The sequence below is a fragment of the Chiloscyllium plagiosum genome, unplaced genomic scaffold (genome assembly GCF_037043375.1).
Source record: "Chiloscyllium plagiosum isolate Xiang-an unplaced genomic scaffold, Cpla_swu_hap1 HiC_scaffold_10, whole genome shotgun sequence".
Classification (NCBI taxonomy): Eukaryota; Metazoa; Chordata; class Chondrichthyes; order Orectolobiformes; family Hemiscylliidae; genus Chiloscyllium; species Chiloscyllium plagiosum.
In genome coordinates this window covers 74,860,183-74,887,694 of record NW_028270148.1, presented here as the reverse complement: position 1 = coordinate 74,887,694, position 27,512 = coordinate 74,860,183, and the positions used below count along the sequence as shown (strand labels likewise).

At 40.2% G+C, this 27,512-nt stretch overlaps 2 protein-coding genes across 4 annotated transcripts in view; one reads left to right on the top strand and one right to left on the bottom strand.

Annotated features, from left to right (window-relative positions):
• The window catches only part of zdhhc14 (zDHHC palmitoyltransferase 14), a 193,398-nt gene extending 188,977 nt beyond the window's left edge, over nucleotides 1-4,421 (bottom strand). For both annotated transcript variants that reach the window (XM_043696153.2, XM_043696154.2), the window contains exon 1: nucleotides 3,024-4,421. In XM_043696153.2, coding sequence (XP_043552088.1) covers nucleotides 3,024-3,250 — 227 coding nt within the window. In that variant the 5' untranslated portion in view covers nucleotides 3,251-4,421. The remainder of the gene's footprint in view (nucleotides 1-3,023) is intronic.
• A 67-nt stretch (nucleotides 4,422-4,488) lies between these two features.
• Nucleotides 4,489-24,573, top strand: tmem242 (transmembrane protein 242). 2 transcript variants are annotated; one of them, XR_006312549.2, is made up of 5 exons: nucleotides 4,489-4,865; nucleotides 10,554-10,654; nucleotides 19,245-19,382; nucleotides 19,525-20,042; nucleotides 24,393-24,573. XR_006312549.2 is itself a non-coding variant. In XM_043696160.2 (4 exons), exons 1-4 carry the CDS (start codon nucleotides 4,742-4,744, stop codon nucleotides 24,504-24,506), a joined length of 477 nt encoding a protein of 158 aa, XP_043552095.1. In that variant the 5' UTR covers nucleotides 4,494-4,741; the 3' UTR covers nucleotides 24,507-24,573. The 2 variants fall into 2 exon arrangements, 1 of the variants encoding a protein (XP_043552095.1); XM_043696160.2 differs by lacking the exon at nucleotides 19,525-20,042 and having other exon boundaries at nucleotides 4,494-4,865.
• The last annotated feature ends 2,939 nt before the right edge of the window (nucleotides 24,574-27,512 follow it).

Sequence of the window (27,512 nt, the reverse complement as noted above, 5' to 3'; positions counted from 1 at the left end):
ATGCATTTGCCCACTTACTCAACCTGCCTAAAATCACACTGAAGCATCTCAGCATCTTCTTCACAACTCACCCTCTCACTCAGCTTTGTCTCTATGCAAAATAGGAGATATTACATTTCATTCCCTCAAAATCTGTTAAGAATAGCTAGATCCAAGAATTGATCCCAATGGTATCCCATTGGTCATTGGCTGCTACTCAGTGACTAATTTATTCCCACTCTTTGTTGTTTATCTGCAAGCCAGTTCCCTATCAATATCAGTATACTATCCCAATCCTATAGGCGAAAGTGGGTACTGCAGATGCTGGAGATTAGAGTCAAGATTAAAGTAGTGCTGCAAAAGCACAGCAGGTCAGGCAGCATCTGAGGAGCAGGAAAATCGACGCTTCTGGACAAAACGTCAATTTTCCTGCTCCTCAAATGCTGCCTGACCTGCTGTGCTTTGCTAGCACTACTCTAATCTTATCCCAATCCTATGTCTCAATCAATTATGTCACTCTCCATCTTAATGACGAAATCCATCACATTATGGTCACTCTTCCTCAAGGGGCCTTGCACAGCTAATGTGCAATATCCAGTTGAATATGGCCTATCCTCCAGGTGGTTCCTCAATGTACTAATCCAGAATTGTACACTCCAGAATTCCTCCTCCATAATATTGTTACTATTTGACCTGCCCTGTCTACATGCAAAATCAAAAGATACCTGTAATTAAGCTGTATCTTTCTTACTTGTGTCTCTAATTTACTGTTTAAAGCCTTCCCAACAATACTACAGTTTGGGGTGCAGATACAACCCTATCATCATTTTCTGCCCTTTGTGTTTCTAAGCTCTACCCATACAGATTCTACATTACTGGAGTGAATATCCTTCCTCACTGTAGGTCACACACCATTTTCCTTGTTAACTGCTTCAGTAACCATTGTACAAAGACACCCAGGTTTCTTTGTACATCAATACTTCTCAATTCACCATTTAAAAATTGCCATCCTATCTTTTCCAACCAAGGTGAATGACTTCACATTTATCAGCATTATATTGCTAAATGTCATCCAGCTGCCCATTCATTGCCTAAAATCATTGTAGTCTCCAAATCTTCCCCATCATTCACAAATCCACCTAGTTACACTTCATCAACAAACTTGGAAATATTATACTTGAATCACTCATCCAAATTGTTGATATCCTATATATAATGAATATATAGGATATCCTATATATAATCAATATATAGGAGTCAAACACTGATCCTAGTGGCATCCCACTTCAAATTTGAAGAGGACTAATATATTCTTACTGTGTTTCCTGGCTTCTAACCAACTCTCAATCAATCCATGCCATTAGAATACCCACACTCTTTTGTGGCATAGTGGTAGTGCACCTACTCTGGACAGCAAGGCTAGAGTTCAAGTGCTATCTGCCCCAGAAGTTTGTAATAACATCTCTAAACAGGTTGATTAAAAAATATTTATTACTCCCAATCCAATGCGCTTTGCTTTAGCACACTAACCTAGAGTGCGACTTTACTTTAGAACATTCTGAAAAATCGAGGCAGCAGAAGAAGTGATTGTGCCTTGAATCCTAAACAAGACTGCAGGGTCCCAAGCCACCACTGTTTTCTGCTTTGACCTGAAATGATCATCCAAATATCAACATATTGGTAAGGATCAGAAAACAAAACAAAAACTGAAATCATACTACATCAACTTGGTCTGAAAGCTCGACACCTGACATCTCTTGCAATTCGGCAGCTCAAATCATATTATATTGATACGTCAGATTCAGTTTCCACAGATGATGCTATGGAGCAAAAGTATAGAAAAAAATCCTGTAAGCAGATATGACATGTTCTTATATTTATATTTACTCTAACACAAATGGCACCTGCAGTGGAGGCAAATCATGTGGAAATCACTTTTCTACACAGAAGTTTTGATACTACTGCTCAGACACTACATATACTAAAATAAATATAATTATCTCCAGCTCATCTGCTTTAAATCATTTCAAAACTTGAGTGAAGACTTAAATCGACTCTGACACCTGCGAAGTTCCAACACATTTTTCCCCCCTTGTATGTTTTTTGCATCACAAATTACTGAAACCATAAACTGGAAACAGCACAAATGCAATCTGGGCCTGACTGAACAAAACAAGCAACAGAGCATGTCTTCAACTAATTAGATTCAAGGATTATGAAATTAAAGATGGAAGAACTAAGAAAGAAGTGTAAAAGAGAGAATGGTAAAACTCAATGTCAAATTAGTTATAGAAAGAAATTCCCAAAAAGAAAGTGCAACCTTTAATTTGAAATTTGACAATTTTTGAATTTCCAACAACTAAAGAGTCAAGAAGGATTGAGTGTCCAGACCTATAGTAACTAATTTACTGAGCCAGAGAGGTTGCTTTGTACTAATTAATTCCGAACTATTAAAAGGGTACTTAGATGGGAACATACACAAAAAAACCCTGAATGTGGCCAGCATCTATTATGCAAATAGAGCAACTTTACACCGTTCAATACAGTCATATTGTTTTGTTTATATTCACATGTTAAGCTAACAGCAGAGCAACACAACAAGAACTGCACATTTTGTATTTTACACCTTTAAAAACTTTCTTTCTGCCCCCTTGCCTGAAGTAACAATACTAGCTGCATTAAGAACAGTAACATATCCTCACCATCTTTTGATCCAAATTAAGAAAAATCCTTGGGAAACTACACTTTTTTTGATCCCATCACAGAGTTGACAGGAAACCCTTTTTAAAAACAAACTTTCTGCCATTAGTAAATCGAACTGGATTGGGATCGTTCGTTCATGAGCAGACTGGAACACAATTTACACTTGTCACTGTATAGAATACAGTGTGTAATTACAACAAATATATTTCACAGCCTGCCTATACCATTTTATTGTATTGAAAATATATTAAAGTAAATCAGAAATATGTACTACGTCTGGGAAACTTGAATTTCAAACATTTTAAAAATAAATAAACTGGTTATGAATCAATATTACTTACTCGAATACAAAGAAAAGTCCACTGGTGACCACAATTAAGACAAGTGTCAAATAGAAGACCCCAGTTTGCCTGGCCATCATGATCCTGCCATCGCAATGAAATTTATTTCTTCCTGGGAAAACTTCCCATTTCTTCCGCGGAATTTTCTTCTTTTTGGGGGACTCCATGGGAGACGAGCTCTGCGTCGTAATCTGACTGTATTCACACTGTTTCATTGGGGGCGGCATCAATGCTTGAATTGTATATCTCAGACCCAAAAGACAGACAACTATTTAAAATCAGTGGACCTTAGGAACACGATGATATCCCATCCGTGGATTCCCTCGCCTTCGGCGTCGACTCGCATATTCTTAATGTACAGCAATATTACATGTTTGTATTTATTTTCTTGTTATTCCAATTACATTTCGACTCTTCAAAGGATTAATTAAAACAAATAAAAACAGCCTTGCTTTTTTTCCCTCTAAAATTTCCAAATGACAGAAAACAGAATTGAATAGCCTGCCAATATCTGACGCACTAGATGTAGGTCCCACTAAAAATCGGTCTAATTTTCTTAATCACTGCTCTGTAACGAAATATTATGAAGTCCCACATGAAATCGATTATTTACCAATATGCGGTTTCTACATATTCGGGTTCACTCCTGACATTTTTTTTAATTTAAACGAAGATCGAGGAAGCCTTCATAAATCGGAGTCCCTAGGGATTGAACCACTTTCAGAGATGTTTATAAATACTTGGGTTGCTTTAGCACAGACGTCTCACAATCCAGTGTCCATGTACGTGCTAAGTGAAGATTTGCTTCACAGTTCTGCTCACCCATCGGCGTTGTTGCCGCCTTGAAACTTAAATGTGCCCGCAATTAGGACGCTAACTGATGTAAAAAAAAGATGACCCTCAGACAGCGTTGGCGTCCAGTTAGTTACTGCAGCCCCAGAGTAGATTTTCAGCACAAAAATGGCTCCTGGAGAGCGAGAGACGGGAGTGGGGTGGATCACAATCGCATCCTGGACAGACACACACAGTATGAACTCCTTCCTCTTCACTAGAGAGCCTGCCCCGAGGACAGTATTCTGTTTTAACTTGACACAAACGAAAAAATCTCTCCAGCAAGAGCCTTCACTATGATTTATTCGAAGTATACTGGATGGAAAACACTATTGATACTCGCATAGAGGAAGGGGGGGTGGGGGGGAGAAAACAAGAAAACAGACAATCACTGCCTCCACCTGACTTTCAATCGCCAGGCGAGCAGAGAAAAACCGGGCCCTGACAACTCGGCCCAGCAAAACAGTCACATACCCACTGTACACCGCGCCGGTGTTTTCTGGGAATTGTAGTCCATATATGATGGCGTTTACCAGGAGTCATGAATCGCATTTGAGCAGAAAGACTACTATTACCATGAATCATTGGGCTGGTGATGAGTCTCCTGTGTTTTTAACCTCAGTGCCTCGATGTGGGCTCACTTAAAGGACGTTGATGGCGTCGTTAACGATAGTTTGTTCGGTCTGTGCACTTGTTAATCACCAACGAATCGCTGTCGATAGAATTGCAAACTGAAGAATTTTAATAATAAATGTATAACAACTACAAGAAATGAGGTGGTGACCTGTTATTGTTAACGAATGTAAATTAGAAATGTGAGATTGCATTCGAGGTTTTTATATTAAAGAGAACGGGCAAGTAATTTATTCTGGTTTTCGGCAATCGAGATGGCAACTGATAAAAGTACAGTCAGTCTGAAAGAGACGAAATGTGTTAGTGTTATGAGGGAGCCGTTTCCAAAGGCCCACGTACGCGAATCTACTGGTGAAAGCAAAGTGCAGATGATTAAAGGTATCTCTACTAAGTTCTTCCAGTATACTAAGCTTTTTTAAAGATGTTGTCTATCGTTTTAATGCTATGTTGTAACGTGTTATCAACTTCTTAAAAAGCTAAATATCAGAGTAGCAAATAAAATTCTTCAATCTCCCTTCCCTTGAACAAGTGTAGTGCGGGAATAGTCAGCTTTTGTTGAACCAGGACTTGCATTTCCAATTATAGTTTTATTTTTTCGATCTCCACCCAGGTCTGATTAAGATCTGTTCTCCACCGGTATTCCTGTACTAACCGTTTCCCTTTCACTGTTCGGTTGTGTGCGCGGCCACAGAAACTGAAACGCACCGTCAGTATGAGGTCGCAGACATTTTGGAAAGCATTGTCACAATCATGTGAAATATAAAGGTCGCTGATCTTGTGGTTGTGGGTGAAACTAGATGATCAGCACTATCAGTCACAGTAAAATAAAATGAATCAAAAATCCCTGTCTTCGAAGTATCCTGTTTGATTGCGAAGTAAGTACAACAGACCGTGTGTCCAACAGACAAGTGATCATCCTTAGCAGTCGCACGAACTGCTTTGGGCCTTATACCTTCTAGAGATCTCGCAAGCTTACGGCTTAGTTTTGGCTGTTTGAGTAAACACCGTCTCAAACCAAGTTGTGTTTTTTTTTGCATATGCTCACTTATCGGAGTAGACGTTTGCTTTATCTTGTCACTTTGCGATTCCCTCTGCTCTGTCATTGTTGTTGGATAATGGTGACTTTTAAAAATGGTCAGCAACATTCAAAAGTTATGACCGGTGTGTTTATGGGACGATTGCGTAGTAGGATATGAAAGATGCCCCACACACTGTCCTTTCCCGACATGTACTAGGGCTCTCAGCATAGCAAGAAAGCCATTCAGTCAACCGTGGCTGTCAACTCCCACTTTTTTTCCTTTCCGATAATAATCAGATTTAATAATCCATTAAAAGGTTTCTCAATCCTAAACTGCGCCCCTGGGTTTTTTTCATTCTTCCTCTGAGGGAATAGTTTCTTTCCTTAACAAATTTCCTCTCGACCTTTTTCCAAGTTTTCCCAACTTTTCTAATCTGCCTCTTATAATGGAAGTTTTTCATCCATGGAACTATTTTCTGAATCATTTCTGGACTCTGTAATGTTTTCACATCTTTCCCAAAATTTGGAACTGGTAGTTGAAGCCAAGTCACTTCTATTTAACTGTATTATTGCTTCCTTGCTTTTGTGTTCAATTCCCCTATTAATAAAGCATGGATTGCTGAGTATTATATTTATTATTATTATTAATCAGTCAAACTTTCCTTACAACTGCAAAGATTTATGCATATATACAGTGAAGTCCCTTTATTCCTGCACCCATTTTAGAATTATACCCTTTATTTAATATTATCTCCTCTTCCTACCAAAAAGAATCACTTCATGCTTCTCTGCCTTAAATTTCATCTGTACTGTGTCTGCTAATTCTGTCAACCTTTTGATGTTCTACATTTTTCTCCTCTTGGTTCAAAGTTTGTTTTAATCTTCAGAATTTGAAGTTGTGTCCTGTATAAAAATGTAGATTATTAATATATCAGGAAGAGTAAAGGTCCTAAGCAGACACCTGTGGAACTACACTACAAATCATCTTACAATCTGAAAAACATCAATTAATCATTAGCCTCTCCTTTCTATTGCTCAATGTTTTGTATCTGTATTGCCACTGTCCATTTTTGTTTTTGGACTTTAACTTTACTCAAGTCTGTTGTGCATTTATCAAATGCCTTCAAGAAGTCTGTATACACCACATCAACAGCATTGTTTTCATCAACCCTCACTGTTACCTCATCCCCAAAAAAAGCATTTTAGTCAAACACAAATTGTCCTTAAGAGCCTGTGTTTGCTTTCCTGAGCTAAACTGTATTTACCTGAATGATTATTAATTTGAATAAAATTTGTTTCTAGAATTTCTTATCACCTTTAAATTAATGAGCCTGTAAATGTTAAGCTTATCTTTACACCCTTTCTAAACAAAATGTAATGTTTGCAATTCTGCAGCCTTCTGGCACATCCTGAGTCTAAAGAAGACTGGAAAGGTTTGGTCAATGCCTCTGATTTCTACTCACTTCCCTCAATATCATTTTGATACATCTGATTTGGTCTTACTGCCTTATCAACATTGATTATGCACATTCAATACCTCTTCCTCCTCAATTTTAAGCCTTTTAAACGTTTTGCATTATCTCTTTCACCAGGACTAACACAAGCTTGCTTGGTAAAGGCAGGTGCAAAATATTCATTTAATACCTATACTATCCAAATCTCTCCTGCTCCAGAGATGTGTTGTAATATCCCTGAATTGGCTGATTAAAAAAATATACCTCTTCCCTTTGTGGGTAAGTCTTTTTAGACCCCAGTCAGCCACAATTTTCCTTTAACCATTCTTTGTAATTTGTATGTCTCTGAAGATGTTTGGATTCCCTTTATGCTATTTCTTTCATTCTTTATCTTTACTCCTCTTATTTGCTTTTTCACTTCCTCCGAACCTTTTATATTTATTTTGATGTGTTTACCCTACACTTTCTCTTTGTAACGAATGAACCTTGACTGTGCTCAAACTATCTGCATTGTACTTTAAATGCAGCCGATTGTTCAGTTACTGTTTTGCCTGCCAACCTTTGATTGCAGTTTAGTCTGACCCAGCCCAATTCTTATCCATTGAAGTTGGCTTTCCCAGAGTTAATTATTTTTCCTCTTGACTTTTTTTCATTCTCAATGCCAACCTAAACCTTAATAAATGATCAAAATCGTCCAAATGTTCCCCTACTGACACTTGATCCATTCAGAGCTGAAATGTGTTGCTGGAAAAGCGCAGCAGGTCAGGCAGCATCAAAGGAGTAGGAGAATCGACGTTTCGGGCATAAGCCCTTCAGGACTGAGGAAGTTGTGCCAAGCAGGCTAAGATAAAAGGTAGGGGGGAGGGGCGTTGGGAATGCGATAGGTGGAAGGAGGTTAAGGTGAGGGTGATAGGCCGGAGAGGTCGGGAAGAAGATTGCAGGTCAAGAAGGCGGTGCTGAGTCTGAGGGTTGGGACTGAGAAAAGGTGGGGGGAGGGGAAATGAGGAAGGTGGAGAAATCTGCATTCATCATTTGTGGTTGGAGGGTTCCTAGGCGGAAGATGAGGTGCTCTTCCTCCAGGCATTGTGTTGCCATAGTCTGGCGATGAAGGAGGCCAAGGACATGCATGTCCTTGGCGGAGTGGGAGGGGGAGTTAAAGTGTTCAGCCACGGGGCGGTTGGGTTGGTTGGTGTGGGTGTCCCAGAGGTGTTCTCTGAAACATTTCGCAAGTAGGTGGCCTGTCTCCCCAATGTATAGGAGGCCACATCGGGTGCAGCGGATGCAGTAAATGTGTGTGGAAGTGCAGGTGAATTAGTGAGGGATATGGAAGGATCCCTTGGGGCCTTGGGGGGAGGTGTGGGCGCAAATTTTGCATTTCTTGCGGTTGCAGGGGAAGGTGCCGGGAGTGGAGGTTGGGTTGGTGGGGCGGCGTGGACCTGACTAGGGAGTCGCGGAGGAAGTGGTCTTTCCGGAACGCTGATAGGGGAGGGGGAGGGAAATAGATCCTTGGTGGTGGGGTCTGTTTGGAGGTGGCGGAAATGACCATTCAGCCTTCTCATTCCCAAGAATGTGTCCTTGATTATCTTGTTGAATTATTTCTTGCCACAGTTTGATTTTAGGTTGTAACTTGATGACAGATGGTATTGAGTTCAGTAGCTGGCCAGGAACTCTGTAAACTGCCTGGAATTTTTAAAAAAAAATTCTCTCAATGAGTGCATCTCTGGCTGGGCTGCCCTGAATAGATGGTGGTGAGGCATCTTCTTGAACTTGTGGAGTTTGCATATTCTCCCATGTCTGCATGGATTTCCTCCAGGTGCTCAGGTTTCCTCCCACAGTCCAAAGATGTGCAAGTTAGGTGAATTGGCCATGCTAAATTGCCCATAGTATTTAGGGATGAGTAGGTTAGGTGCATTAGTCATGGGAAATGTAGAGTAATAGGGTAAGGTAATGGATCTGGGTGGGATACTCTTCAGGGGGTCAGTGTATACTTGTTGGGCCAAATGGATTTTATGATTTGTGCAGACCATGTGATGTAGGTTTACTGTTACGTCTGTCACTCATTGTCTATCGTCTCTGGCAAGCCTCATTTGAAAACAACGACAATGACCAGAATAGTGTTTGTAGAATTTGTCAAATGATTTGCAACAATTTGCTGTGTAAATCGCAAACAATAAGCAAAAAAATCTTTGATTGCTAAGGGCTGCTTATACTTTACTAAAATTATCTACTAAGAATTATTGCTGTGTTTTTAACCAGAAGGTCAGTTATAGAGGTTTGGTACGCAATTTAACAGATTTTCCACTGCATGTTATTTGCTACATAGTTTATAATGTCTTTCTGACCACAAACTTGTTCATGGTATCAATGTTTTATCTTGGTCAAGATACAATGCTAGCCTTCTATCTCATAAAATAATGGTCAGCAATGTAGTGGTCAAATCTGTTTGAGTCAAGAATCCCACTGTCGCATGGCACTCACTACTGCATTTACTGCAGAGCAATACAGTGGACTGAGCAGCTCCATAATTCGTTGGTCTGTTTTCTCTGGGCCCTCTTGTTAGTCAGCTCAGCCTTTAGTTTCTGTTTGCATTTTTCTGACATCCTTCCAAATAATCCGCCTCCAGACATCATGGCTGTCAATTGACAATCCCCCAGTTGTAAGTGTCAATGTCCATAAGACTATAAGTTATAGGAGCAGAATTAGGCCATTTGGCCCACTTAGTCTCCTCTGCCATTCAATTGTGACGTGAATATTTGTCAGCCCCATTTTCCTGCCTTTTTCCCTGTAATGTTTCATCCCCTTACTAATCAAAAACCTACCTAATTCTTGTCTTGATACACTCAATGACTTTGCCTTCAAAGCCTTCTTTGGCAAAAAGTTCCACAGATTCTTCATCCTCTGGCTGAAGAAATTCCTGCTGGACTCTGTTCTAAAGGACAATCCCTTCGCTCTGAACAGAAACTAGAAGCAAAGCTGGCTAAGAAGAGGGCCGAGGGAAAACAGAGGCCAGTGATCTGTCCCAGATTACCCTCGCATATTCGTTTTGTCTGTATCCAGGTGACATAGAACTAGTGCATTTGCCAACTTGAGTCTTTTTAAATGTATTGCATGGTATAAATACTATATGTATCAAAGCTGCAATGAAATTTATCACGGTATACATAGAACAGTACAGGCCCTTCAGACCTTGATATTGTGCTGGCCTTCTATCCTACTCTAAGATCAGACTAACCTACATGCCCTTTTATTTTACCAACTTCCATGTGCCTATACAAAAGTCACTTAATGTATCTGACTGTACTACCACTGCTGGCAGTGCATTCCACGCACCCACCACTTTATCTGAGTAAAGAACCTACCTCTGACATCTCCCCTAAACTTTCCTCCAATTACCTTCAAATTATGTCCCCTCAATATCCTTTTTCCCATAGCGGCAATGTCTATCGGGCTATCCATTCTATCTATTAGAGAATACATTTAATTTCTGGGCTTTATAGTTCAGTTACTCAACCATCCTTCGCATTAGCCCACCTATTATTGTTTGAAAAAAGTATAACATAAAATTATCTTAAATGTTTTATGGAATTTTGCTAGGTGGCCTGTTCCTTGGGTCTGTAGCCACAGCTGGGATGCTAGCAGGTTTTGGTACAACTCTTGCCATAGCAAAAAAGAAAAGTCCTGGATGGTTCAATAAGGTAAGCTAATGTATTAAATAATTTCCATTTTGCAGATTGTAACATACTTTGCCAGTAAAGCTAGTTGTCACTGGAAAAATTGTGGTTTTGCTTCTGAGGGTGATGGAGTCTGAATAGAATAGGCATACAAGGGGGTTGTTCGACCAGATATGGGGTAGTCGCAGAGGCAATCCATGACACAGCATTTTTAAGAGTATGTACCAAGGTCAGATCAGCAAAAGTTCAGAACTGTGATCCCTTTTTCAGAATACAATACAATACAATTTGATGCAGCACAGGAACAGGCCCTTCAACCCACCAAGCCTGTGCCGATTCTAATCCTTTTATAGACCCACTACGTATTGCCCATCTGCAATATCCATCCCTCTGTTTGACTCCCATTCATTAGCTTATCGAGATACACCTTAAACATTGCTAATGTACCTGCTTCCACCACCTCCTCTGGCAGTGTATTCCAGGCACCCGTCACCCATTGCGTGCAACGTTTTCCCCACACATCTCCCTAAACTTTCCCCCTCACATTGAACTTGTGTCCTCCTGTAGTTGACCTTTTCCACCCTGGGAAAAAGCCTTTGACTATCCAGAGAACATCTCTGGGACACCTGCACCAATCAACCTCCCTGCCCATGGCTGAACATTTCAACATCCTGGTAAATCTCCTTTGCACGTTTTCCAATGCTTCCACGTCCTTGCTATAATTCAGCGATCAGAACCGTATGCAGTACTCCACATGTGGCTGCACCAGAGTTTTGTACAGCTGCAACATGATCTCATTGCTCCAAAACTCAATCCCTCTATCAATAAAAGCTAACACACTATCCCTTCTTAATAACTTTTATCAACCTGAGTGGCAACTTTCAGGGATATATGCACATGGACACCGATCTCTCTGCTCATCAACTCTGTCAAGAGTCTTACCATTAGCCCAGTACTCTGTATTCCTAATTACCACCTCTCAGCCCAGCTCTGCAGCTTCTCTATGTCTCCCTGAAACCTGCAACATCCTTCCCCACTGTTCGCAACTCCCCCAACTTTAGTGCCATCTGCAAATTTACTAACTCATCTTTCAATGCCCTCTTCCAGGTTGTTTATAAAAATGACAAACAGTAGTGGCCCCAAAATAGATCCTTGTGGTACACTAGTGGTTAAACTCCAGGATGAAGATTTCCCATCAAACACCAACCTCTGAATTCTTTCTGCTAGCCAATTTCTGATCCAAACCACTAAATCCACCCTTAATCCCATGACTCTATATCTTCTCCAATAACCTACCATGGGAAACCTTATCAAATGCTTTACTGAAATTCATGTACGCCACATCAACCACTTTTTATGCTCATTTGATCACCTTTTTCAAAGAACTCTATGGTTTGTGAGGCATGATCTACCCTTAACAAAATTGTTGACTATCCCTAATCAAATTATTCCTTTCTCGATAATTATAAATCCAACACATTAACCACAAACAAAGTAAAGCTCACTGGTCTATAATTGCCAGAGTTGTCTCTGTTCCCCTCCTTGAACAAGGGGACAACAGTTTCTATTCTCCAGTCTTCTGGTACTATTCCTGTAGACTATAGATGTCAAAAAGATCAAAGCCAAAGGCTCTGCAATCTCCTCCTTAGCTTCCCAGAGAATCCTAGGATAAATCCCATCCGGCCCAGGGGACTTAGCAATTCTAAAAGTGAAAATAGTTAACACCACCTCCATATGAACTTCAATCCTGACTAGTCTAATAGCCTGTATCTCAGTATTCTCCTCATCAGTATTGTCTTTTTCCTGTGTGAATACTGAAGAAAAGTTAATTTAGTGCCTCTCCTATCTCCAGACTCCATGCACAACTTCCTACTACTGACCTTGATACACTGTAATTTTACTGTAGTCATTCTTTTATTCCTGACATACCTGTAGAAAGCTTTAGGGTTTTCCTTGATCTTACCTGCCAACAACTTCTCATGTCCCCTCCTGGTTCTTTAGCTCTCTGCTTAGGTCTTTTTCCTGGCTAACTTGTAACTCTCAAATGCCCTAACTCAGCCTTCATGTCTCATCTTTACATATGCCTCCTCCTTCCTCTTGACCAGAGATTCAACTTCTGTAGTAAACCATGGTTGCCTCGCTGGACCACTTCCTCCCTGCCTGACAGATGTAGGTTCACAATTCCTTATCCAAAATGCCCAGGACCAGCTAGTTTTCAGAAATTGGACTTTTTCGGATTTCTGAATAAGTTCAATGATGAAATTTAACAAAAAATGTTACCAAACAGCAGACTCCCTGAGAGTAACCTGGGACCGAATTGAAGCTTGCCAGGGCTGCCACCGTGCCCCCCACCCCCCACAAGTTGCATCTGAGTGACATGCATCGAGTGGGTGTGGAGTTGGGTTAGCTGTTTGCATGCCAAAGAACCTTGTTAATGAGATTTTAAAACTTCATAAAAACACCTTCGGATTTTTGAGCTTCTTGGATTTTGGAATTGCTGATAATGGGTTGTCTACCTGTATATACTTATCGAGGACACCTGTTGCTTTTCCTTGAACAAGCTCCACATTTCAATTGTACCCATCCCCTGCAGTTTCCTTCCCCATCCTATCCATCCCAAATCTTGCCTAACTGCATCATAATTACCTTTCCTCCAGCTATAACTCTTGCCCTATTCCTTTTCATCAGTAAAGTAAACGTAACCACATTGTGGTCACTATCACTAATGTGCTCACCTACCTCCAAATCTAACACCTGGTCAGGTTCATTACCCAGTACCAAATCCAATGTGGCCTCACCTCTTGTTGGCCTATCTACATACTGTCTCAGAAAACCCTCCTGCATGCATTGGGCAAAAACTGACCCACCTAAGTTACTCAAGTTATAGCATTTCCAGTCAATACTTGGAAAGTTAAAGTCCCCCATAATAACTACCCTGTTACTTTTGCTCCTATCTTTGAAATAGTTTCCTCTACATCTCTGAAACTTTTCTAACCTTAGCCCATGCTACCTCCAATAGATGAGTCCTCATTGAATGTCCTTTCTGTAATACTGTCTTTGACTAACAATGCCATACCTCCACCTCTTTTGCCACCTTCCCTGTTCTTGCTGAAACACACCCAAACCCTGGAACCTGCAACAACCATTCCTGTCCCTGCTCTATCCATGTCAACCAAAATGGGTACAAGATTGAATTCCCAGGTACCAACTTGTATTGCAAGTTCACCCACCTTATTCCAGATATTCCTAGCATTGAAGTAGATACACTTCAATGCGGGTACCCTCCTGTGATCTTGAAATCTTATTCATGCCCTCACTATTCACAACCTCCTGTACACTGGAGCTACAATTCAAGTTCCCATCCCCTTGCTGAATTAGTTTAAATGCTCCCAAAGAGCAAATCTCCCACACCAGGATATTGGTAGCCCTTCTGTTCAGATATAAACCATCCCATTTGTAGAGATACCACCTACTTCAATTATCCAGGTATCTGAATCCCTCCCTCCTGCATCACCCCTGTAGCCATGTGTTCAACTGCTGTCTCTCCCTGTTCCTCTCCTCGCCTCACTACTATGTAGCACAGGTAACAAATCAGGAACAACAATTGTTTGTTCTAGCTCTAAGCTTCCACCCTAGCCCCTTGAATTTCTGCTGAAAACTGTCAACTGTTTCCAACTTCATTATTTTCTTTTTCTTTATAAAGTTCCTGGATGTGGCATTCTGTTATTGTGGTATATTAAGAACGCAGAAGGCCCTTAGAAATCTAGAGACTTGGACTAATGCTCTGGAGTGATGAGTTCAAGTCCCACAGTAATAGTTAGTCTATAAATCTGATTTTAAAAGTTTTGTTTCATTAAGTGGTCATTGAAACTACCAAATTTTTATGAAAACTCATTTTGTTTACTGATATTCTTTAAAAAAGAAAAGGAGCTATCTTTACTCAGTCTGGTTTATATTTGACTCCACACCACAGCAATCTTAATGTCCTTCTGAAATGGTCTAACAGACCACTCCATTGTATCAAGAAGTTTCAAAACATTGAGTATACCTACATCACACACGCTACAGTTGTTGAAGGAGATGGCTAACCAATGCTTGCTCAAAGGCAATTAGGACTGAACAATTACAGAATCATAATCATGTAGTGTGGGAATAAACCCTTTAGTCCAACTCTTCCATGCTAGCCAGGTATTCTAAACTGAACTAGTCCCATCTGCCTGCATTTGGCCGATATCCTTCCATAGTCATGTATCTGACTAAATGTCTTTTAAATGTTGTAATTGTACCTGCCTCTACGTCTCCTCGTCTCATTTTATACACACACTACCCACAGAGTGAAAAAAATTGCTCCTCAGGTCCCTTCTAAATTTTTTTTCCCCTCTCTCCTTAAACATATGCCTTCTAGTTTTGGACTCCCCTGCCCTTGAAAAAAGACCTTGGCTACTCACCTTCACAATGCTCCTCATGATTTTATAAACCTCCTATAAGGTCACCCCTCAGCCTCAGACACTCCAGGAGGAAAACTCCCAGGTTATTCAACCTCCTTTAAAACTCAAACTCTCCAGTCCTGGCAATATCCTGGAAAATGTTTTTCTGTACCCTTTTATAATGCTTTCATCCAAAGACTGAATTTTTAAAAGACATACCAACAAGACCCTTGCTACCCTTAAGCTTCTTGTGGATGTTTGAATCATCATCCAGGTCTTAACAGAAACCTGTTGACACCTTACTGTGTGTCTTTGGACTTTGGCAGTATGGTTCTTCTCACCAAATCATGCTTTAGTCTGTCAATCTCTTCTAGAACTTTCTCCTTTTTGAGTGTCTCCCCTTGTTGCACCCTCTTGCCTCTCATTATCTACTGCCCACCTCAGTCATAGAATCATTGAATGGTTACAGCATACAAGGAAATCCTTCAACCCATCATTTCCCTGTTGGCTGTCTGCAAGGGACATTAGTTAGTCCTGCTCCCCTGTCTTTCCCCAATAGCAATGTTTCTAGCTATTCGGATATTTATTCAATACCTTTTGAAAGCAATGATTGATTGAATTTACCTCCTGTGTATGCTTGAGCAGTGGCATTTCAGATCCTAACCATTCAGTATTTAAAAACATTTCTCATAATGTTGCCTGAGTTTTTTTTTCTGCTATTCAGCTTAAAATAGTCTCACCGTTTCTCCCTATGTAGTCTGACTGGACCACTCATGATTTTGACAACTTCCAGAAAGTTGTGTCTCAACCTTCCTCTCGAGGGAGAACAGGACTGGACTGGCTTCTCCAATCTATTCTCCGACCTGAAGTCCCTCATCTGACATTTAAACTTTTTTTTTATATTATTTTTTTTTATTATCTCTCCTCATTCTTCCTCCCAAAATGTATCATTTTACACTTCTGTCCAGTTAAGTTTCATCTGCCACATGTCCAGCCATACTACCAGCCTATTAATATCCCCTTGAAATCAAACTTTGTTGTCTTTAGAATTCAGTGTTGTGTACTATATATCCAAGTCTAGCTTGTTGATGCAGATCTATAAAAGAAGTGGCTGTTAGTACTAAAAATGTTATGCCACTTGCTTTATCTGCCCTTCTGAAGCCCTGGATACACTTATTGCACTGTCCTCCGGTTCGAGAGACCATATCATGGCTTTATTGACTTTATTGGCCTAATCAATAAATGTATACTTGATTGAAGAGGTTAACTATTTCTCCCACCCCACCTCCCATTTAGTGCTATCAGATGGAAAAGCCTTGAGTGACCACCAGGAAGACCAGTCAGTGTGGGCAAGCAGTGCAGGAGTTCCATGTGGCTATTTCCTTCTCCAACAGATACTGTTTTGCATGTTATTGAGGTAGGGTGGCCCCTCGGGGGGGGGGGGGGGGGGGAGAAGCAACAGGAAGCCAGATAAGTGGCACCACAATTGGCTGTGTCATACAGCCGGATCAAAGGGTAGACGAATGGTGGCAAAAGGCCACTCTATAATCAGCGGCGCAGGTACGAGTTTCTGTGGCCACAAGCGAGATTCCTGGATGGTATGTTGTCTCCCTGATGGCAGGTAAAATATCACTTAGTGGGCACAGGATATTCCGAAAGGCGAGGGTGAGCAGCCAGAAGTCATGATCCACATTGGTACACTCAATATGGGTAGAAAGAGAGATGAGTCCTGCAAAGGGAATTTAGGGAATTATGTTGAATGTGAAAAGCAGGCTGTCTAAAGTTGTAATGTCAGAATTACTCCCTGTTCCACACGTTGGTGAGGCCTAACGTAGCAAGGTAATAACAAATGAATGCGTGGTTAAAGAACTAGTATAGGAGGGAGTGCTCTGGATGGATTATTGGGATCTCTTCCAGGGCAGATGGCTTGCACCTAACTGGAGGGGTACCAGTATTTTTGCAGGGTGATTGGTAGTGCCACTCTGGAGGGGTTGAACTAGTGTGGTGGTTGGTGGGAAACGGAGCAGTATGTTCACATGTGGAGTGATTGTAGATTGTAGATGCTGAGTCATGTAATAGGAAGAACAAGCAGGGGTGAATGAACATGGCAGGACTGATGAAATGTATTTACTTTAATGCAAGGAGTATAACAGGTAAGGCAAATGAGCATAGAGTCTGGATTAGTATGTGGATCTACAATTTGGTAGCCATTACAGAAACTTAGTTGAGTGAAGGGTAGGACTGGCAGTTCCAAATTCCTGGGTTTAGACGTTTCTGACAAGATAGAGATGTAAAAAGGGTGGGGAATGCTGTATCATTGATTTAAGGAGAATGTCATAGCTGTGACAAAAAGACATCTTGGCATCACTGTGGGCTAAAACCTGTTGCTGTGCTGTTATGTGTTCACAACATGTCCAAGTTTCCTTGCCATTCTTATGATTGCTGCACCATCAGCTCTTCTAACCCATGCTGGAGTGCTGTTAATTAGACATACTTATTTTGATAGAATTGTCAGTGCATTTCACACACCACATTGAACTCTGAAATAGGATACTAATGAAAAGCCATAGCAAAGCCCACTGCAGCTGTCAAGGAATTCCTGAGCAGCTTCACATTTTGCTATTTCCGGTGGAATCTGAGTTAACTTACAAATATTAATCAATACACACTAGAGTGGGAAACAACTGCATTTAATTCAGGTGTGAGCAAACATACATTGTGGAAATGTAAAAGCAAAGAGTCCAGTGTGTGGTACTGTAGCAATTTGAAGCATGTTGGAACTGGACTGCCTTGGGAGCACTAATGTTGGATGTCAACAGCAGCATTGAAATCTGAAAAAGGACTGGAAAAGTAAAAAAAGTATTATAAAATTGAGCAATATTCCAAGAAATATCAGCTAGAGTCTTGAAATTAAAATGTTTTGTCTGGTCAGAAATGAATAACAGATGTGACAATTGGAGCATTTTGAAAGAGCTCATCCACATTTCCAGAAATACCTGTTTACATATTTTTGAAATTTAATTTCTATTTACTTATTCATGAAGTTTATTAACACATTCCCATGTACTACATTCTTACCTACCGAATGTCAGCTCAGGTTTTCCGTTGTCTGAAGATGAATATGAAGACGTGAACTGACTAAGACTAACTGATGCCTGGATAATGTGTGAATGGTTGCCTTTTTTTTACTGTCGCTGAGGGGATTTAATAGCTACTAGTATGTGACTGACCGAACCTTTAGAATTATTGGGACATCCCCAGAATCCTGATGGAACTGTACCACTTTTAGTCAGTTAAGGGTCACATTTTTAATCATACAGTCAGTAAGTAGGAAAGCAAATCATAACTGCAGATGCACACGTTTGTGAGAGTCATTATCAACAAAATTATGCTGGCCTTGGTATAGACAATACCTGTATAAACATTGGAAAAATTATGAAAGCACCTAGAAGACTAATCATGGGAATTGCTATATATAATTTTTAAATGTTTATGTCAAGCTAAGATGTCTGCACCCAGGGTTTGTTTTACACTTCAGTGATAAGACTGGCTATCCTTGCATATACACGAAAATAAATTGTGGTCCTGAATCTGAGTCTCCTATCAACTTATTAAACTGTGTGGCAACAATCCTAACCAGGGATATATGAAGAGATCTTGAGATAGTGACACCAACTTTATCCTTCTCCTCTCATTTTCCACTGGAATCCTCATGGGGTGTAGAATGCTAATTAATTTGTTCCTCCAAAAACAATAGACTTGGTTGCTGTGATTTCATTGTGCAGAGCAAAACTCACCACAATTACTTTGAGCATTGTTTTTATCTTCTGACCTGTTTGGGCATCTGAAAAGCTTTTTGAGCTTGCCAATGGCTTGTACAATAATACATCTATTTATTATACGATCAGCATGCCTGGTATTTATCAGTGGGGTTCCTCATGTCATCTTCCAGACTTTAAAGTAACCATTATTAAAGGTGGTGATAGCTTTGAAAAGGTTTAGGGTATTAGGCTGCTGCAATATGAAAATAACTTAGCAACTCCCAGGAATTTGACAGGTGCAGGTTAAAATTCTTCCTTTGATAGTGATTACAGTGTAAAAGTACTTAAATGACTAAAGATGCTTTGATCATGTGTTACATTATATGAATGCAGGTCTTTATTTTATGTTCTTCCCTTCTTTTCTAGGGAGTTAATGCAACTATTGCTGTTCCTGAAAGTGGGACATTACTGGCTTTGAGAGCCCTAGGCTGGGGTTCTCTTTATGCTTGGTGTGGGGCTGGTTTGCTTAGTCTTACAATATGGAAGGCTTTAGGAGTACACAGTGTAAGTATTATTTCTTTTAATGTCTGAAGTCAAAAACGGTGAAGATTTATATTGTCCATAACTGCGACTTGTAACATCAGTGATCTTTCCTGTTATCAAATTTTCACTTCATAACTGTGGATGATTGACATCTTCTCTTCAGATTCATTTGTCTGGAAGTATGAATAAGGAACAGGAAGGCATAACTAAAAGTGAACATTTTCCCAGAGACCTATCATGGCCAGTATTTGCTCAGCAGATGGGAGCAGACGCCACAGGAATGTGGTGAGGTGGGCTCGCTGTGAAGATGATCAGCATAATGGAGTAGAAGAACCGCGGACCAAGGCTCCCTTGTGAAGAAAAGGGAGAAAGATTCCCCATCCAGTTGTCCTAAAAGGAAATCTAAAATTTAACTTTAAAGCTATCAGTACTTCACATGGGCTCTTTTGGCCCACTCATCCACTCCGAGCAACTCTGGTCTGACTGTCAAGTCATCAGTGCCCCAAATCTGTTCAAGCCTTTGATTAATATCATAGTTTGATATTGATGGATTAGGGAACAAGGAATGATGGTGGAAAGGCCATGGCAAACATTCAAAGAGCGTATGGAAGACTTGAACATGTGTTCATTCCTGTCTAACACAAGTAAAATGGGCAAGATAGCAAAACCATGAATTACCAGGTAAATTAGATAACCAAGGAAGAGGTGTACAAATTGGCCAGGGAAAAAAAAGACCTGTGGAGAGGGATTAATTTAGAATTCAGCAAAGAAAGACAGATAGTGATTGACTTAAGGGAAAATATTGAGTGTAAGTTTCTGGGGCATAAAAACTGACTGTGTCAAAGTTTTTTAGGTATGTGAAGAGAAAAAAGATTGAAGACAAATGTAGGTCCTTTACAGTCAGAAATTGAAATGTTATAATGGGGAATAAAGAAATTGCTTACCAGCTAAATACATGCTCTGGTTCTATGGTCACAAAGTAGGACACAAACAACATAACAGAAATGTTAGGGATCACTGGATTCAGTTGAGAAGTGTGAAGTGAATGAAATCTGTATTAGTAGGAAATGAAGTTGGGAAAATTGGGATTAAAGGCTGATAAATTTCCAAGGTCTGATAATGCTCATCTGAGTATTTAAGGAAATGGCCAAAAATAGTAGGTGCTTTGGCTGTCTTCCAAAATTTTATAGACTCTGCTACAGTTCCTACAAATTAGAGGGTAGCTAATATAACCTCTCTATTTTTAAAATAAAAAAAGGGCGGTAGAGAGAAAACCAGTTGTAGACCAGTCAGCCTGATGTTGACAGTGAGAAAAATCCTCCCATTGCTTATCAAAGACTTAATAGCAGAGCACTTGGAAAACAGTGGCAAGATCAAAGTCAGCATGGATTTTTGAAAGGCAAGTCATGTTTGACAAATCTTTGAGACTGTGTAACTAGCAGAGTTGAAGGGGGGTGCTAGGATATGATTTATATGGACTTTCAGAAGGCTTTCAATAAAGTCCCACATTAGCGATTACACTAATCCCAGTCCTTCACTTTTATAGCACTGAGATAGATAGAAAACTAGTTCACTGACAGGAAACAAAGAAGGAAGAAATGGGTCTTTTTGCAAATGGCAGGAAGTGATTATTGGGGTACCACAGGGATCAGTGTTAGGATCCTACATATTAATGATTTGAATGAGGAAACTAAATTTAATATCTCAAATTGGAGATGAGTCCAAGCTAGATGGGAGAATAAGCTTTGAGGAGGATGCATGGATGCTTCTGTGGGATTTGGACAACCTGAGTGAATGGGCAAATAGTCAGACAATTATCTACCTGTAAATTAAGAGAAGGCAGTGTGCAACCAGACCTGATAGCAGCATATCGGTACAGCAGTTGGTAAAGAGTATAAATGGTATGTTGGCCTTCATAGCAAGAGGATTTGAGTACAAGTGCAAAGTTATTTTCCTACAATACTACTGGGCTTAGGTGAAACCATATCTGGAATATTTTGTACATTTCTGGTCTCCTTATGAGGAAGGATATTCTTGTTATACAGTGAGTGCAACAAAGATTTACCACACAGACTCCTGGGATGGCAGGGCTGACACATGAGGAAATTGAATTGGTGAGGGTTATAGTCACGAGTTCAGAAGAATGAAGGGATTTTGTAGACATAAAATGTTAAAAGACTAGATGTAGGAGGAGCCTCCTGATGATGGAGGGTAAGGGAGGATTTGGATTTCAGCACTATAAATTAGTGGAATTACAAGACTACTGAAAAAAATTGTAATGGCATTTCCAAAACATTGTCGCTATAATAATACTTTAGTTTAGATGTTCTTGACTGTGTTTAACATCAAAATCACTGCTACGTGGTGCAATATGTGTTCATGCATACAAAATGCAGCATTGCAATGTGACACAGTTGGCACTGCTCATAGTCACAGGGCAGGCAGAAACATCTAAGTGTCTCCAGCATCAGAAGTATTTCATCAATTGTAACCTTACACCCAATTTTTTTCTTTTGACACTTGAACCTGCAAGGTTTGTATGTGGCAACGGCTTCCGCAAGCAGAAGCCAATGTGTTTGGCACACAGATGAGCATACGCAGAATCTCCCAGCAAGCACAGTCCTGCAGTGTCAAGGGAACATTGATCAAACATAAAGCTGACCATTTTTGGCTAGTGTTGATATGACAGTTGGAGAAATCACATTCTGTGCTTTGCTGTTTTGGCATTCATGGATATTTCAAATATCTGTGAAGGAATATGCAGTGACATGGGGAGAGTGATGTGCACATGCATGGGAGGTGACTTCCTGCACTAATATCATAATGTCATTTGCATATATACCAATGCATAGTGTCAACCCAGTCCAGATAATGGCTGACTGGCATCAGGGAGGAGAAAGTGAGGACTGCAGATGCTGGAGATCAGAGCTGAAAAATGTGTTGCTGGAAAAGCGCAGCAGGTCAGGCAGCATCCAAGGAGCAGGAGAATTGACGTTTCGGGCATAAGCCATTCTTCAGGAATGGAGGGCTGGCATCATGGAAAGGGACACATCTGTTTATGCACCAGTTCTCAGTGTAGCACTGGGAACATATACTTTATTCATTTGCTCAGTTTAAAGTGATTAGTCTGCTGGGAGTGTCACTTCTACAATGTGAAACATTAATAGTATCACTCCAAGTGCATGGAGGACTGAGGAACGAACAGTGAGGTTGACTATGTAGGAGCTTGACTTGCCCCTGAACCAAAGCCTGCCATTCAACAGATGGAGTTTGTTAGTAACTTCTATGTCTCATTCCTTGATCCAAACACTATCTGCTGGTAGAACTTGCTCAGAAGGTTATTCCATAAGGGTGCAGCAAGTAAGTTTATGAACAAATCTTCCTAGAGTGATGAGTAAGCTGGTGCATGGGTGATTGCAACCAGTTTGCATGTTTTATCAATTGGCAGATGTATGTGAGCATAATATTTGCAAGGAAGCCATGGGAGGGGTGTTGAGCAGAAGATTTGAGGTTTAATCTCCAATGTAGCATTCAGTTATGTCAACAAGATGAATGTTTAATGACATGTCTTTTATGTGCACAGTACTCTACACTTGCCCCATCATATTGCAGAGTATTGTGACAACAGCCTTTCAGTAGATCCAGTAAGTTTGGCTAAATGATTATCACTGTTACCTGTGCTGGATCTTGATGGACACAGCAGTCCCTGGTACTGGATAACCGATATAGGAAACATTGGCCATCACTGATTCACTGAACTGTGAGCCACAATTTGAAACAAGAAATTATGAAATTTAATGAGTTAGAAATATTTTCAGTACAGAAAAGCCATCTGTTTACTTCCTAGGATATCCATTAATCTGGGCACAGTAATTTGCTCCCATCCCATCTATGAAGGACTAGGTAATGTCTGTGAAGTGCGAGATGCCAAATCTAATCTTGCCAAATGTTTATAAGATTTTTGCTAAGTTTAACTTATTTTCAGACTGATCACTATAGCTAACACATGACAGTTAGGTTAAGGAAAGAAAAAAATAATCATTGAGGAGTATTTGTATCTTGCTGCTATTCAATGACTTGAGTACATGCTTACGATGTTACATAAGAATAATGATAGGACCAGCTTAACTGTAACCTTTTGATATTTTGCAAAGAAATTAAACTGTAAAAGAGCTGCAACTTGTTGCCCCTTTTTAATAGAGAAATATTCATGTTAAAAATAAATTAGGGGTGGCATGGTGGTGCAGTAGTTAGCATTGCTACCTCACAGCACCAGGGGCCTAGGTTCAATTCCCACCTAGGGCAACTGTCTGTGTGGAGTTTCCACATTCTCCCTGTCTGTATGGGTTTCCTCCAGGTGCTCTGGTTTCCTCCCACAATCCAAAGACGTTCAGGCCAGGTGAATTGGGCATGCTAAATTGCCCATAGTGTTAGGAGCCTTAGTCAGGGATTAATATAGGGTAGGGGAATGCGTCTGGGTGGGTTCCTCTTTGGAGGGTCAGTGTAGACTTGTTGGGCCAAAGGGCCTATTTCCATACTATAGGGAATCTAATCATCTAATCTAAATAGGTAGTTTTATTTATGCACACCTGGTCATTGTTAACATTTTTTCCGCAGTGGAGCAGATCAGATTTAATTATCCATATTTTTCATAATTGTATTGGAGTTGTGTGGGAACAGAAACTTTGTCAGTTTGTAAAAGTCTAAGTCTCATCATGAAATAATATCACAAATGTTAGACTTCTGTAAATCATCTCCATTTCTTAATAACTAACCAGGGATAATGGAAGAAAATTGATAGCCATTCTGAAACATAATTGCTTTTAATTTCAAAGGAATGATAATCAGATATCTAAAATGTAAAGGTTATCTTTCCACAAATAGGAGCAAAAGGAATTCCATCCCTATTTCCATTAATCCTGACTACAAATTAGTTTAAACAAGTAAAAGTTACATTTATCTGTATTGACACTGTATAATTGTGAATTTCATTCAGAATGATTGATAATTTTCTTCCCATCTTTTCTGCAGCTGACAGAATTCCGAGAAAAGATGCAATCAATGTTCCCTGAAATTCCAAAAAGCACTGATGTATCACAGGGTGTTGAGCAATTCAGTTGGGAAAATCTGTTCAAATCAAAGTAGATTGGTACTGACTAGTGTGCATATGTAAATGGAAACTAAAATAAACAGATGCAACTTTTATACATTATGGATTATCATATTTTTAATTTGAATAGATTGTTTGAACATCCTGTCTTTTTACCACCCTCATTCCTGAATATTGTTCCATCCTGTAGCTGCAGTTATCCCCAAGTCATTCTAGATTATTTTTATTTTGCTGTTTTGAGCCTTGTGGCTATTGAACATACTTGTGCACGTCTTAAATAAATGCAAGTTGTCCTCCAGGCTCCCGTAGGGTAGCTGGCAGCCTTCTGGCTGAATCCCTGCCAGTAAATTCTTCCCAAGAAGGAGCCATGACTCCCACATACTTGGGAACCTTCAAGGATAGGTGCAGAGAAATACAATATGTGGTAACTTGATTTGAGTGAGCCAACAGTCTCTTGAAGATCTGATTTTAGGTGTTAGGATCAATCTAATGGAACCCTTCAATATGCTGCCAGGGTAGGGGGAATGGGTCTGGGTGGGATACACTTTGGAGGGTCAGTGTAGACTTGTTGTGCCGAAAGGCATGTTTCCATACTATTGGGTTCTATAAAAATTCAATATGCTGCAGGGAGGGGCCCTGGTGTTGTGGTATGCTATGTTCTTCACTGCTGCTGGTACTACTCCATGAGGAGATGTTGGGCAATTAGGATGTAGTGGATTGCACAACCTTCTCAGAGGCTGGAGGATATGAAGGAAGGTGATGCCTTGTGGTTACACCATGAAGAAGCCTTGTGGTTACACAAAAGAGCTCATTAATAAACATAGCTTGAACTTTTATAAATGCATTTCAGATGACTCTTGCTGTCTCGTCATTCCAATCCAACAAAGGTTTGTACTCCTGCTGCACTATTGTCATGTTCTTAAATGACCTGCACCCGTTGAAACCTAGTTTCTCAGCATAGCTGAAGTGAAAAGCAAGCACTGTGGTGTCTCCCAACCTCTTTGGGCAAGCAAGGGTACTCAAGTTTTAGAAGGCCACTAGTAATGGAGGAAGATGTTGCTGATTGTGTATTTATTACAAACTCCAGCCGTAACCTGAGCAATATAGTCACATCTGAACCTCATGGGTAGCTTATAATATTTCAGTTCCTTTGCATATGCTTTTCTCAAGTACTTAACCCTAAACAGACAGCTATGGTAGAGGCTGGATGCTGACTAGCTGTATCTTGTTTGGCCAAATCCTGGAGGGCCCTAGCATGTTCAGTTTTTGACACAAATTGAGGTGCTGGTGTCAGTGGCAGGGGCTGAGGAACTGCTGTCCATACCAAGAGCGCGTACAGAAAATCCAAACAAAATAGCTACATGTCCACCACTTCCCACAGCTGCATAGAACTCATAATACAATGGCATGCAGGTTTGTATGCATCACCAAAGCATTGATTGCTCTACTGAACTGGGCTCACTTTAAAAGTCACCATTCTCTCAGTGAAGGATGCATATGCACAGATCAGAGGAAAATGGCAGCACTGGATGAACTCCTTCACTCTGAGCCAGTACACACACCCTCATGTATATCTATCAGATTTTTGAGCATCTCATGCTGTGCATCCAGCAACTGCCATCTTACTGGATTCAAGAGATATATCATTAGCTTGGTGTTCAATATACTCTTGGCCTGACACACACTTCTGATTGTGTAAAATGAGCGCTCTGATATTGTATTCATCAACTGCTCAGATTAACCTATGGTGCTTTCATGAGATTGTCACCCCCAAATCTCACTACAAATGATACCCACTACAAATGATCTGCAGAAGGGTCGCTGGAACTAAAATTTTGACTCTGCTTTCTCTCCGCAGATGCTGAATTTCTGCAACAATTTCTATTTTTGTTTCACATTTCCAGCATCTGCAGTTCTTTGTTTTTTGATGAGGGATTTATATCCTTAGAGGTAGGTGCTCTCCCAGGGATATAAAAATATAGCAACACTTTATCATTTCAATTAAAATCAGCTGAAGATGCTTTTATTATAATAAATGCAAAACACATCTAACGAAGGGTTATGGGACCTGAAACATTAACTCTGATTTCTCTCCATAGATACTATCAGACTTGCTGAGCTTTTCCAGAAATTTCTGTTTTTGATAAATGTGCATTCCAAATTTAGAGGGGGTTGGAGTAGTTGCATATGAACAAGGATTCTTATCATTCTTGTCCAGAAAGCCAAGTAGTGAACTTTGCTATAGTTCCCAGTCTTAGATAAATGGGCAAGGTTAACACAAGGAACGGTAATCCATCTGTGAAACCAGCTGTAAAATTGAAAATGATGGTTGACACAAAAGTGATAACTCCATTCAACATGGGAAAGCTGAAAGGGGGAGAAAACCTAACTGATGAAGGATAGAATTAAAACAGGTTTTTGCACACTTTATGAACATTTTTCTACATACAATTTCCAACCTAACAACCACACTACAGACTTTCTTAATTTTGAAATCCCAAATTAATTAATTAAAGCAACTAAGTACTAACAGCTAACAAGCACTGACTACTAAGGACAACAATTCTATTTTTTTTCTTCTGATCAACCTGTTCAGAGCTGTAGTTACACGGATTTGGATTAGGACTTGAATCCAGGCCACCTGGCTCAAAGGCAGGGACATTACCACTGCACTCGAAGAACTCTTCTGTTCCTTTTTAAGTGCACTTACACACAACTGAACTTTCTTTTTCTATCAACTCATAGGAGGAGGAGCCAAATCAAAATCTGGACTAGATGGGAAAGATAAAGCACTCTAACCCCTGCTGTATCTACCTTTGTCTGAAGAGATTGAGAGTATTGGTGAATACTTGGGCATGAGTGTAGCTGCAGACTGACCGGGTACAATTCCTCCACAGCCCTGGTTACTAGTCAAATCTGTTCCTTTTTATGTCCCCAGAAGTGCTATCACACACAACTGAGTAACCTTCCCACACCAAAATCACTGATTTTTTTTTAAACTACTATGCACCATCCATAAAAACACCCATGTGGTCAATTCA